Source organism: Physcomitrium patens, chromosome 26, assembly GCF_059467195.1.
Source record: "Physcomitrium patens ecotype Gransden chromosome 26, ASM5946719v1, whole genome shotgun sequence".
NCBI classification, from domain to species: Eukaryota; Viridiplantae; Streptophyta; class Bryopsida; order Funariales; family Funariaceae; genus Physcomitrium; species Physcomitrium patens.
In genome coordinates, this window is record NC_143435.1 from 9,037,642 (window position 1) to 9,051,855 (window position 14,214).

A 14,214-nucleotide genomic window follows, 5' to 3' on the forward strand; every position below is an offset into this window, starting at 1 on the left:
GTAAAGAAGTCAAAACATCATTTGATGCTTTAAAAAGGAGTTTATTTTTGCACCAATTTTTTTATCATGTTGACTTTTTTAAGACATTTTTTTATAGAAATAGATGCATTAGACTTTGCCTTAGTTGTAATATTATCACAAATAGGAGTAGATGACAAACTTCATTCAATAGCTTTTCATTTTAAAAAAATTTTAGTAGCTAAGATTAATTATGAGATCTATAATAACGAGCTCCTTGCAATCATGGATTCATTTCAAGAATGGCATCATTATTTACAAGGCACCTCGAGTCTAGTCATTGTGTATATAGATTACGAGAAGCTTAAGTATTTCATATTAACACATGTTTTGAATCATTGCCAAGCTCATTGGAATATATCTTTATCAAGATTTGATTTCAAGAACACTTATTGATTCAAAAAACAACAAGATTTATTGAATGTCTTTTTTAGACATTCTTTCCTTGCACCAAAGGATGGAGATGCCTCTTTTAATGAACTAAGAATATTTTTTTTGAAGCCAAAGCATTTTTACCTTTGAGTAATAAAATCAACATTAACTGTTGATTCAACCTTTGTCAAGAAAATTCAATAAAGTATGTCCTCTCATCCTCTTATCCATGATATCAAGAATAATTCTATTAAGTCTTACAATACTTCCAAATTCAAGTTGAAGAACATCTTACTCTATTTTGAAGGATGATTGTACATTCTAAAAAATAGAGCATAATTATGTATTCTTCAAACTCTTCATGACTTTCCAGCAACCAGACATTTTGGATATAATAAGACTTTAGAGCTAATATCAAGAGATTTTTAGTGGCCTCAAATGTAGAAGGCAGTCAAAGACTTTGTACAATTATGTGATATTTTTTCAAGATCTAAAATTCCTCACCATTGATCTAATGGATTTCTTCAGTCAACCATGGTCTTTCATTTCTATAGATTTTATTACGGATCTTCCAATCTCACGTTCATATGATTTTATATTCTTAGAAGTAGATCATTTTATCAAAATAGAATATTTTTTACCATATATAAAATCTATCACATATAAAGAAATAGCTAAACTTTTTTTCAACAACATCTATTGTTATCACGGATTACTTAAAGATGTTATATTAGATAGGAAGACTCAACTTATATTAAGATTTTAGAGAATCTTTTTCAAGATTTTAAAGGTGGATATAAAGATCTATTTGGCTTTTCATCCTCAAAATGATGGATAAATAAAATAGGTGAATAAACTTTTGGAAGAATATTTGACGTATATCATCAATTATCATCAAGTTGATTGGATAATTGTTTTACCATTGGCAAAGTTTACATATAATAATATAATACATTCTTCTATCCATGACTTGATATTTTTGACTTTTCAAAAGTTAATAATCTTACAGCAAAAGATTTGTTAAATCATTTATTAGAGCTATAGGCAACAATGAAGGTAAAATTAAAGAGAGCTCAAGAATAACAAAAGATTAATGTAAGTCCTTATCACAAGAAATAACCATAATTCTACGTTGATGATAAGATATTAAGACTAGTTATTTTTATGATAAGCTGACTATTGTATGCTCAGATCTTTTTCTATTAGTGAACAAGTCAATTTTATTGCTTATCAATTATATCTACTAGAGTCTATGAAGATTCCCTTTATATTTCACATGTCTCTTCTTGAATCATATAAGACAATGAATATCTCAAAAAAAAGACAATTGCCATGAATTCTTATAAAAATAATTAATAATGAAGAGTTCGAGATAGAAGAAGTCTCAGATTCAAGGCAATGCCAAAATAGGTTGGAACATCTTGTTTATTGGCATAGATATGATATTAGTATATGCACATAGAAGCCAACAAAGAATCTTATAAATGCAGCAAAAAGAATTAAAGCTTTTTATCAACGACATTTATTAAAATGAAGATAAAAAATAGCAAATATGTACTATAAAAGAAACAAGATCAAAGGAAGATAATACTCTACCTTCTATTTTTTTTTGTAGTTTCAGTATATTTGTGATGTTAAAAAGATGAAGAACCAACAACCAATAGATTCAACTCAAGAGCTTTCATTTACTAACTTATCAAATGAGATATTATAAATTTTACAACCTTTAAGATAACATCATTGAGATGAAGATCTTTAAGAACGTCATATCTTTCCTCAAATAGATGGCGAGATATAATGTATTTGCTTCACAACTTTCGAAGAAACTTCCAATATTTGGTAATTTTATTAAAAGTAGAAACAATTCTTGACAATGTTCTAAATATTTTATTTGAAGGAAGTTACAAAGGCCTCAACAACGATCAAATAATAGAGTGGTCTTCTTACTTTGGTATGAAATACTATTGATGGCTGAGAGGACCTATCAATCATCTTCAAAGAAAACAAAGATTAGAATATGTGGCAAATATAATTTGTCGCAACTTGGATTTCATCAACACATGATGATTACTCCTTGTGGAACTTGTTCCTAGAAGGGAAAGTAATGTCACAGATTTACATACGTACTCTAGTAAATATTTATATGATTAGATAGAAATAAGTAAAAATAAATAAAAGTAGGTTAATTTCATAAAACCTCTAGAAAAGCTTCTTAGAAGCTTTATACACTGCTTTGACTTTACATGTATTTGTAGTTGATTGGTAGGTTAGAAACTTAATCAACAAATTAACCATGTATTGGTAGCTTGTAAAACAAGCTGACTATGTAGCGCACAAATAAAAAACTTGCCTTACAAGTTAAGATATGTGTCTTATAAAGTCAACATGTTTTGAAGGTCTTATGAGATATCACCATGTAGCTCCTAGTTAAGAGTATATATAGAAGCAATAGTGAAGTCTTCTTCATTCTTATCAATACTTTTTTAGTCCTTAGTCTTGTTTCAAGTCTTTCTATTTTTCTTATTTTTTATAATAGTCATTTTAGTTTAATATTGTACCATCTTTGAGTGACTTTTTAGTTCTTTTTAGTAACACAAGAGTGTATTGAATATTTTTTTTTTTTGAGATTCATGTCCTTGACATAAATTAATGATATTATATACTTCTTTATTTTGCTACAAAATTCTATAAAAATATGTTTATATCTTGTATATATTATAATAATTTAATATTAATTAGTTATATTATAACTAATATTTATATGCTTATACCAAAAATAGTTAAGATTTAAATCATGCTTCTAAAATTAATGGCTTATTTAATGGTAGAGATAAATAAGTCAATTAATTATAATCAATATCTATATTGGTTTTGCTTCTAAATTTAAAAGATTAGTATTATTTAGATTATTGGAAAATCATATTTTAATTATTTTTTAAATTTAGAAGCATTAGATTATTATAAAAAATCATATTTTAATTATTTTTGAAATAATTCAAAAATATTCATAATTTTTTGTTTGAGATTAAATATTTGTTTATTTTTAATATTTAAAGTTTAAAATTTATTTTTATAAATACATAATATTTTAATTTATTTATTAAGTAAAAGATAATACCTATTCTATAGTAAAAAAATCACCTTATAAACTATAATCTTTTAATTTTTTAAGAAATTTATAATGCTCATTTTTTAAAAAAAAATTTGCTTGTCCAATTTTGAATTTTAATGCAATAGTTTTTGCAAGCTATATGAAGTAGTTACATTGCTATATTTATAATATATTTTTTTGTGTTTAACTCAAGTGATGTGAAAGTAAATTAAAATAAAATAATATATATATATATATATATATATATATTATTTTATTTTAAATTATTTTCAAATATGTATATATATGTATATGTATGTGTATATGTATATGTATGTGTATATGTATATATATATATATATATATATACATACATACATTCATTATATTCAATCAATATGAGCATGGTGTTTCTAATAGGTTTTGAAATTTATATTTCTTTTTTTGATACTATTGAATAAATTTGGCTTTGATCATATTATGTGGTTTTCAATGTCTAAAATTTTATCAAAGTCCAATTGGAAAAAGGATTTAAGTTTTATTATTTTGTTTAATTGTTTGTTTTCATTATTAAAAATGTTACAAATTCAACTTATTCTTTTTTCTTTTTTTTCTTTTTTCTTTTTCTTTTGTATATTTTAGTGCATTTTGATGTTGCAAAAATCTTTGAAAGATTATGTGATGTGGTTAAGTGAAGAAATGACAATTACACCATGGTATCATTATTTACACATTAATAGACTTTTGTGCAAAGTCATAATGTTGATGTTGAATCTATTAGATTCTCAAACTTTACTTTCAAATACAACGACCATCTCCAATTAGAATTCCTTTACTGGCACATCTCAACTCACCAATGAGTTTCACAACCATTCAAAGCAAATAAAAAGAAGACAAATGTTCACACAGTGTTGAGCCTAACCACAAAAGACTCACACTTTTCCCATCGAATGACAAATGTACACACCATGTTAAGTCTAACCACACAAGACACACTTTTCTTATCGAATGACAAGAATTATAATTCGATCACTCATCTCTATTCTGTTCATTACATCTATCATGTCAGAAGATTCATGTGGGCATATTCTAGTGTCCAATCACACACAAAATGGACAAAAAAAATAAACCACTACTTAATTCAGATTCTATTATTAGTTGTCAGAAATTGCGAGTGGGAGGTACCAGAAATCCTAAAATTACCCTTAAAACACCCTAAAAATACGCCATAAAACTCGAAGTTGATGCCACGAGGAATGATTGCATGATTCCCTCGGCGAATCAACAGTCCCCGGTGCCGAAGGATTTGGCGCGATTCTAAGGAATCGTGTCCCTGGAGAATTGGAACAAAGCTTGAATCCTCAGGCCTCTGTCTCCGATCCGCACTGACTAAGACCTCACGAAGCCTTCATGAAGAGCCATTCTGTGCAGGGGTTATCTTGCGGAGATCGTTGTCGCGGATGAGTATTTTGCTGGACGGAGAGGCCTCATAGTCCAGAGAATTCGATTTCTGTCGAAGGTCGTGTAATTTGCATCTGAGCTCGGGTGACTGTCCACCATGGTGACGGGGGAGTTGGAGACGTACGCAGCTGAGCATGGCGTTAAATTCTTTCTTGTAAGCTGCGTTCTCTCATTTTGCAATCTGCTGAGAAAGTGAGAAGATGTTTTCGTGCATTGTGAAGTAATGAGTTGTAAATTCACATCATGTGGTGCTTTCAGTGCCTCCGTTGGCAGTGATCGTCTTCCTTGACGATTTAATTGCGGTTTCAGTGTAGGATGTTAAGCTCGCGGTTTGTACAGACACGTTTTCTAGTGTTCGACCAGGCGGAGCTAAGAATGTTGAAAGATTGGTCCTTTGTAATGGAGAGGTTGCATAGATTTAGAAACTGAGCTAGCTAGTTAATTAAATGAGTCCAATTGGTGTTTCTTCCCCACTTTTCGAATCTGAATGGATAAAGGTGTTTGGCAGGTGAGTTATGTGGATCTATTGGGAGTCGTGCGGTCGAAGCTAGTTCCAAGTGCACACATTGGGACTATGCAAAGAGTTGGAGCAGGATTTGCTGGCTTTGCTGCTCACTTCAACATGACAGCTGCTGATCCTGATATGGTATGATCTCTTAACCAAAATAAAGCACTGGTTTACATAACCATTATCTCTGCAGGATTTGATCCGCGCACCTCTCACGGTATTGTTCAGGCAGGCTTGCTTATATGATGGTGCTGCTGAATTTCAGATGGCAAAACCAGATCCTAGTAGCGTTATCAAGCTTCCATGGAATGACAAAGTAGCTTGGGTCGCAAGTGATCTTTACATGAATGATACTCCTGTGCAGCAATCACCTCGCGAGGTCTTGAAAAACCAGGTATGAAACAATAGATTGCTCTCGATTGTGGTTATGAGCTGCAAACTTCATGCATCAGTGCAGTAGAATGGAGTGTACTCTGTGTGATTGAATGTGGCATCGACGGTATAGAGGCTGCCCTAGAAGTATCTAGTTCATGTTGCGATCTAATTCCCTTTCTGTGAATGAAAACAGTACTAAGTGTAATTACTTTTCTGCTTGGTTGAGAGGAACAGATCGCTAGAGCTGCTGAGATGGGACCCGGATACCACATGAAGACTGGTGTTGAGTGTGAGTTTTTCCTTCTAAAGAAAAGTTCGGAGATTGAGATTGCCGACAGCAAAGACGATGCTGACAAGCCATGCTATGAGCAGGTACGAGTGTGACAATTCATCTTCGGAAAAATTTGGTGAACTGTTGGAAAGCATGCTGAAACTGATACCCTTTCATGAATCTCCCCAGGGTGCACTTATGCGACACTATACGGTGATAAGTGAGTTGCTTGAGTACATGGAGACCCTCGGTTGGGAACCATACCAAGCTGATCATGAGGTAAATTATGCATCACTGCCCCACTTTCCCGACTAGAAAGTAGCACCCTAGCACGTTGATTTGATGAGTTGTGTATTTTGTTCAATCATTCGAGGGTTGAAACGCTTATAAACTTATCATATCCACCAGTGCTCAAGCAGGACGCGAATGGACAATTTGAGCTGAACTGGGCGTATGATGACTGCCTGAAAACAGCGGATAGACACACTTTTTTCAAGTTCATGACGAAAACTGTGGCCGAGAAGCATGGTGAGCGATATATTGACAAATCATTAATAGTTTCAAGAATGAGCCGAAGTGTCAGACAATGTTATCGACTAGATACCGCTCTTGCTTTTTAATTTTTTCCAGCGCATTTCAGATGTGGTTCATTCATGGACTCAGGGTTTCGAGCGACGTTCATGCCCAAGCCTTTTGTAGACAAAACTGGAAACGGCGCGCACTGTCATGTATCTGTATGGAAAGACGTCAACAGCCCCTGTAGCACCAACCTCTTCGATGCTCCATTATCTCCGAGTACCACCACGGACAACAACAATGATCACTCAAATCAAGCATTGGTTCGAACCATCAATGACTAATTTCGTCATTGACTCTGCTTTATTTCTGCTCGGAACTGTGAAAATACGTCACAAACTTGTAGATTAATGACAAATCTCACAGAGGTCAGCAGTTAAGAACAAGGATTAACCATTTCGCAAAATCAATTTTCGAGGCTATGTCAAAAGCCAAGCAATGTGCTTTTTCAGCAATTTAAAGTTTCTTTCCTTGCAGGGATTGTCGGTCTTGGGGGACCAGTTCATGGCCGGCATTTTACATAATGCGCAGGTATTATTACGAAACTATGATAGGGTTTATTTTCTCCTGTGAAGTGGTATGCTAGAAGTGGTTGATCTTGTTGTCACAGAGCTTGGGTTGTGGGACAAGCGGTTTTGTTAATTCTAGAAAATAATCCATTATTCTTGGTCTATCTCAATTTCATCTCCAAGGTGAGATAGGTCACGTTATTTCGTCGATTTAGCTATACAACTACTTGCGTTTCGACCGTCGTTTGTTAATGTTAAATAATGCAAGTTTTTAATGACGGCTATCAACTACATACAAGAGAGGGCATTACGTCCGCAGGCATTAGTGGCACTGCTGAACCCAACCGTGAACAGCTACAAGCGAATCGATGGGCGACCCACTACGTCAGGAACACCGTGGGCTCCTTTCACTGTTTCCTACACTGGCAACAACCGCACTCATCTATTGAGGTTTATATGCTATTCTTGTACTCAATTCCAGCTTAAGACTTAGGTCGCTCTAGGCTTCGAGCAGCATGAAGTTCTGAATGAATCCTGACCTATTTCTGCTTTGTAAAACATAATTGGGATCCATGTCATTTTCTATGTCTTGTGATGAGGAATTCCTATTTGGAATGGATAGAAAAGTAAAAACCATCATCATGCAACTTCCAATTCTTCATCATGATATAAATGGCAGGATTCCAGACGGGGGGAGGTTTGAGTTGAGGCTTGCAGACGGAGCTGTTAATCCGTACCTCTTGCAAGCTGCGATACTTGGTAAGTACCTTCAATGGTGGCATATCTTAAGAATTGTCCATAATTTTGGATTTCGAACCTCATTTTCAGCGTTATATTTGTCTGTGCAGCGAGTGGTCTCCATGGCATTCGGGAGAATCTGCCAATACCACCGCGGTGTGATTGGAATGGCTTTTTTCCTCCTCCTAATATTCCTGTAAGCACCGACGTCGTCGTGAGTTTTGATCTCTTGTACATCGAATGTTTTTTTTAACCGTAGGAGTATCCTGCAGTTTGTTATCGATTTTCACCACTCATCATTTCCTACCATTGTCAAATCTTTAGGCGCTCCCCACTCTGCCATCAACGCTGCTGGAAGCCCTTCAGAATCTTGATAATTCTGCAGTCTTTAGAGGGGTGCGCTCTTTCGATCCTAGTGCAATTTTTTTTAAGAATTCTTCCAAATTTCGAATTTACGAATAGGACCCTAGCAATGATTCAACGTTTTTAATTGCATTGTTGTGACTCATGAGTGTAGGCTCTGGGCAACGACTTCATCGACAGCTACCTTTTCGTTCAAAGGCAACAATGGCGGTCATATACAAGTCATTTATCCAAGTGGGAGCTTGACAACACGTTGGATTGTTAGGGTTTTAGATGCAATGGATTTTACAGTTCTCCTGCCTTGTTCTTGTAAACTACGACTTAATAAAGTTTCTATTTTTGTACTTTTCTATAAACTTGACAGTGCTACATGTGCACCCACAAGCGAAGCCAAAGTTGTGAATGGTGGTGGATGATCCGCACAGAACATGGAATTGGTTGATTATTCGAACAAAAATACTCATTGTATGCTCAATGAGCCCCAGGTGCTTGAGAGTTAAAACTTCAATCGAATTATCAGAAGTACTATGATACAATAAAAATGTGTGTACCAGGTTGTCCCACATTTACATTTCGTACACATAGTGAATACTGCTATGAAGATGTAGGTCACTGCGTGTGCGCCGGAAGAGTCGTTTTGCCAACAGAGGTATCTTGTCCAACCAAATAGGCGCCGTAATTGTGTTGTTGCCGTGATTGAGGCTGGTTATTAGTAGTTTTTAACTTGCGGGTTGTCTAAGGGTCTCTTTTTGACTAAATTACGGTTACAGGCTATGGCATAATTGTACACGTTTGATACGAGTACAGTCAACATTGAGATGGGTTTCATACTTGAACAACCTCGAAACAACCTTGGATGGGAGTCGCATGATGTGCTGATGTTGCTGGCTATGAAGAAAGTCTGGCTGAATTTTCATGTACGCGCTCCGTTATTGCTGTTGCTGCAGTTGATGATGGAAGCTGCCCGCCTCGACTCAGGAGGCGGCGGAAACTTGCGGCAGTGCGTGATATTGGCGAAGCGAGGACGTCGGAGAATGAAGGTGTCGGAGGAGAAGAATTTGACATATCGGAACTTGAAGGGTGGTGCTCCGCACGGACATGTTGATATATCGCACGAGCCCTGTCGATGTCAATTGCAATTTGTAATGGCGGTTGAACGGAGTTCGTGTTGACTGCCGCGTCGAATCTGGAATCCTCGTTCAATTGCTGCGTGTTGTTCCCCCAAAACAAAATGTTGGAAGGAATTGAATCTGTTCTTTTATCTCTTTCATGTTCTTGCACTCCTTGCAATGGTTGCGCAGTTTGCGAGAGTTCAGGCAATTGCTCCGCTCTTGTGTGCTCATCCATCTGGTCGCCTCGAACGCTTTGCGTGGAAACGCTTTGGTCAGGTGATTCCCTACCGCGCAATCCTCTCGAAGTATCCACGAATTCCGAATGAGACACTTGAATTACTGTCGTGGCGGAATCCACGGGTTGTGGCTCTACTTCCTTCTGGGGTTCTAAAATTGCTCTACATAGGGGACATGTCGAGTGCGAGTACAACCACATGTCGATGCACTCGAGGTGAAAGCTATGGCCACACCCGGGCAAGCTGCGGCCCAGGTCATCCTCCTCGAAATTCCTCAGGCAGATGGCGCACTCCAAAAAACTGGTTGGGTTCGATTCCAAGTGTTCAATTCCAATCTTGTACCTGAATGTCGGAAGAGCTTCCAACGCCGACTTGTCCAGCCCTGCTCCAATATTGATTTCCAGTACGTCACCATGAGCCACAACTTGTTCGTTGCTGAGGCTGCTACGCCTCCTTGGCCAGAACGAGAAGTAGGGTGCTGGACCTCTGCCCCGGCGGCCTTCGGAGGTGGTACTCCAAACCCATTTGGCATACATGTGTAGGGAAATTACGAAGAGAACGACGATGAAGAGAACCACGAGAGCAGCCACCATGATCTTGCTGGTGACCACATACTTGTCTTCGTCTTCGCTGCTGAGGGTGGCCATCCTCGCTGGGTTACCGTCGGGTGAGTACGTGCTCGTGGACCCCGGGTAGTAGTGATCTATAGGTGACGAATACATTTTATGAACTACACCGCACAACGCCGTCAAATTCAAGCCAAGGAACACCTGTATCGTCGCATTTAGAAGAAATTTTAATGTCCAAGAGGCTATCTAGATTTCGGAAAGCTACTGACAACAAATTGGGCGTTGTATGACACACTATCCACTTCCACGTCAAACCCACAAGAGCTCTTGTGAAAATTTCCAACTATCCGCTCAGGACAATTAATTCCTGAGAATAGAAGCTATCGACGACTCTTCCAGTGCGTAAGAAGCGTTCTACTGGGTAAGAAAAATTTCAACCCTTCCGTCTGCTTCTCTCCATCTCTGGATTCTTCCTTCTCCCTCTACATTTAGCTTTTCAATGAAGAGTATCACAGTAAAAGGCTTGAACCTTTCTTGCTTCATCTCAACACCCGCCACATACTCTTAACGACCTCCCTTGCGATTCTACAAACCCAACATACAGCGTGATAAATCTTGACACAACACGAGACTGGATTGTGTGTAAATTAATTTTCATGACTGCCAATGAAAACCTCTGCTATGAACCCATGTTGTGGCTAGCAGTGGAAAACCCAGTTGTGGTTATGACTGAGAGCATGCACACAAACACAAGCTTCGTCTCACAGCACACAATCCAGTGTTGCAGAACCCTCGCCCCCTTGACTCAGAATATGAGTGTCGAAGAGCGCACCGAAGTGCTGGATGCAGTTGACCTGCAATTTGGACCGAACAGACTGCGGTCAACTGGTGATGACCATGTGAGGGCCACCATAGTTTTTATGTGGCAAGCTCGCAGTGGGTATGCCTCGAATTGGATGAGGTGATGGTGCCATATCCCTTGCGCTGTAGGAATAAAGGTCAACACACGTCAACTTTGCACCACGACCTTGTGTTTAGGGACCCTTCCATGAGCAGAACCTGTAGTCTTTTCCAAATTATCGTTCAACACTGTGGCACAAGCGTTTTGTCATGAACATTTGCCATGCACTTAATTGACAGTTTGTAAGTGGAGATTATGGGTGACAAGCCAGAATTCAAGATCTAATTCGATGTAAAGCCCTTCCAAGGGGACCTTCAGTAAATCAAAGCTGCTCGTACTCCGGCGTGGCGCAATCTCCTCTCATGGGCACATCTTTGCAAACAGCGTGACACTTTACTGGCACTCGTCAAATGGTGGACCTCATATTGGTTAGTCAGACTACCTTTCCTGCTTCCTTTGACCGATCAAAAGGAAAGGGAGAATTGGAAAAGTAACAAACTCTGTGAAGGACATTGTCGATATTGATAAGGTCTAGAAAGATTCAAAGTATGGCTACCAAAGCTTTTCCAAATAAACGCTAATTGCTGATTACAAGAGAAGATCGCAGGCATGCTGCTTCAACTATGCTTGGTACCCACTCCAACGGCATTTTCTATTGAATGTCCTACCGTCCGCAAAGGACCACATATTGTGAACTCCTCGCACACGAAGTACTAGAAACGTGATTTGCTTGTCAAACGTTTTTGACTGAGGTTTAGCACCGCATCCTTCATAATGCTTGCGTAGAAAAACTGTTCATCCCCATTAATTGTGAACTGGTCCAAGTCGACAAAGACGAGCACCGCATCGGTTGATGGGCCACCAAGAGCGTCCATCAATCTCTCGAACGGAGCAATCAAACTAAGGCTAGCCCAGAACACAAAGCACCTCGACCTTAGCCTTATCGAAAGCTATGCAAGCCTGCGTAGAGTGCCAAGAAAAAGAGGTCGAGGGTGTTAATGTGCAATCTGCCAAGTTTGAAGATTGTCTTATATCCAAGCGCACCAGTATTACCTGATTCGGAATCGAGGTTGGGATCAGGCCACTCTTCACGCAGCCACTTGCAAACAAGTCATGCTGGGTCTTTTAGTAGAAAAATCCTCCACAAGCAGGAGCATGAGTCTGAAATCCATCACCGAAGATCAATACATCTTCACGAACTTGTGCGTTTCTATCATCAGCACTCAGGTTCATGTAGCGAGAAGTAATCCACTAATTTGCAAAACAATAAACTCCCCTGGTTGGAGGAATATATATATATATATATATAGAGAGAGAGAGAGAGAGAGAGAGGAATTTAATTCGTTGATTGAATGAGTGTAACCACAAAACGCAGATTGAGTGCATTCAGAGATCCAAGAAGATCATTTGTCGAAATGCACTGCTGACACGTTGAGTTTGTGGTAGCTAGATTCACTACGCTTCATACCGCGGTTGAAAACACGGAGGAAATTTGTGGCTATAGCGAGGTGGCCTCATGCACCTTGATTGCCATGGCCACGTTGACACCATCGGAATGCGGCTCTGATCGACAGACATCGATAGGACAGCGACTACAATATTGGTGATTTCTTCGAATCAGTGCTCTCTGTCCGAGTGCAGGGCATGCACAAGGTTTTTTATGATCGCTAATCGAAGAACAGAACAATGTGTTGTGGATGGTTGAAGCAAGTTTCACCTTATACTTATATTCCTGTTCCTTGAAAGACAAGGCGGGGATGACCAATTGGTGGCAAAAATGGCTGATCCAGAAGATCCCATCTCAAGGCACACTCAATCAATCTCAATGAGGTCAGATTGCCCTCAGAACGTGGATGATAATGAACGTCTTCTGCGAATGATTTTGAGAGCTATTGCCTATAATCCTAACTCAAAGACTGACCCAACCAAGTTTTCAGCCGACGTAGTTATGTGTGAGCCTGCAGCTGACGAGGTCGACCCAGTCATTGCGCTGCACGATTGATCGACAATTCCCATGCCAGGGAAGGCCCTAAACGTCACTGCAGGATTCGTGTTTCCTGCGAAGGAGCAGCCTCCTTGAGTACATCAATGTACGTGGTGACAACGCTTACAACTTCTAGTGGTATATCGACACACAAATATTCCCAAACGATGGAAATTTATCCTGAAGAAAGTCTGGTTTCACCTGAGATATTATGGGTGCGGTAGACAAGTCTACAAAACGTTCCCCCGACAGAGCAAGCGATGCCTCGGATGCAAACTCCGAGGCAAGAGTCTTCGGATAGCTCATGACTAATTAGAGTCTGGATGAGAATGTAGAGGAAGAGAAGACTGGTTATGAATTGCGCAATCCCTGTTCTCCAGAAGGATCAGAAGTGAAACTCTGAGCTGTCAAAGAAGGGCTTCCGGAATCGCTCCTCGTGGACCTTCTCGAAAACTAGGCCGTGCATGCTCTTTGCTGTACGTTTCCTGCACTGATTCGTTCTGGTAGCAACAGCTTCCTCAGGTTGCCCCATGTTGAGTCCTTCCTTTCTTGTGACTATATCACTTGTCGGTGGCAACCGCTTGCTCACTACATTTCCACTAAGTTAGTATGCTGAATCTTTCTTCGATAAATCTTCATTAGACGTCCAGTTTCTTCTGCTCAAATATATGTTCCTGTGATCACAAGTGGACTCTAACCCCATCTTTTCTTCAGTAGCAACTTGTGCTGGTGTATTGTATCTGACATCTAGATGTACTATTTTGCTGCATCGGCCCATATGCTCTACCAATGCTCAAACACACCGTTTCGTCTTCCGGTGGCTTCAAATCTATTACACCTCTGCTAGAAACATATTGAAAACACATAGATAGCAATTGCAAAGTTCAGATAGCAAGCCGGACAAAAGGTGAAGGAATTCTTCATTGAGAGTTACTGGCCGGTTTATATTGAAACTTCACCGAGGAACCTAAATGACGATCACGTGCTACGACCCACACATGACACTAGATCACGCACAAAAAGCTCAAGCCCCGCAATAGTTCAGTAACCACCACCACCGGAATCAAAGACTGGTCCGGATGCACAATCCTCCATACACTGGGAAACTGGCCGTTGCACTGAACTAATTG

At 38.7% G+C, this 14,214-nt stretch overlaps 2 protein-coding genes across 2 annotated transcripts; one reads left to right on the forward strand and one right to left on the reverse strand.

Annotated features, from left to right (window-relative positions):
• The first annotated feature begins 4,914 nt into the window (after window positions 1–4,914).
• Window positions 4,915–8,638, forward strand: LOC112278114 (uncharacterized). The gene is made up of 13 exons (XM_024511222.3): window positions 4,915–5,096; window positions 5,451–5,588; window positions 5,716–5,844; window positions 6,060–6,197; window positions 6,286–6,375; window positions 6,516–6,624; window positions 6,760–6,935; window positions 7,150–7,203; window positions 7,501–7,631; window positions 7,861–7,940; window positions 8,030–8,115; window positions 8,244–8,315; window positions 8,437–8,638. Exons 1-13 carry the CDS (start codon window positions 5,040–5,042, stop codon window positions 8,545–8,547), a joined length of 1,371 nt encoding a protein of 456 aa, XP_024366990.1. The 5' UTR covers window positions 4,915–5,039; the 3' UTR covers window positions 8,548–8,638.
• A 133-nt stretch (window positions 8,639–8,771) lies between these two features.
• LOC112278116 (uncharacterized) lies at window positions 8,772–11,073 on the reverse strand. Its single transcript, XM_024511223.3, has one exon. It carries the CDS (start codon window positions 10,350–10,352, stop codon window positions 9,171–9,173), a length of 1,182 nt encoding a protein of 393 aa, XP_024366991.1. The 5' UTR covers window positions 10,353–11,073; the 3' UTR covers window positions 8,772–9,170.
• Window positions 11,074–14,214: the final 3,141 nt, after the last annotated feature.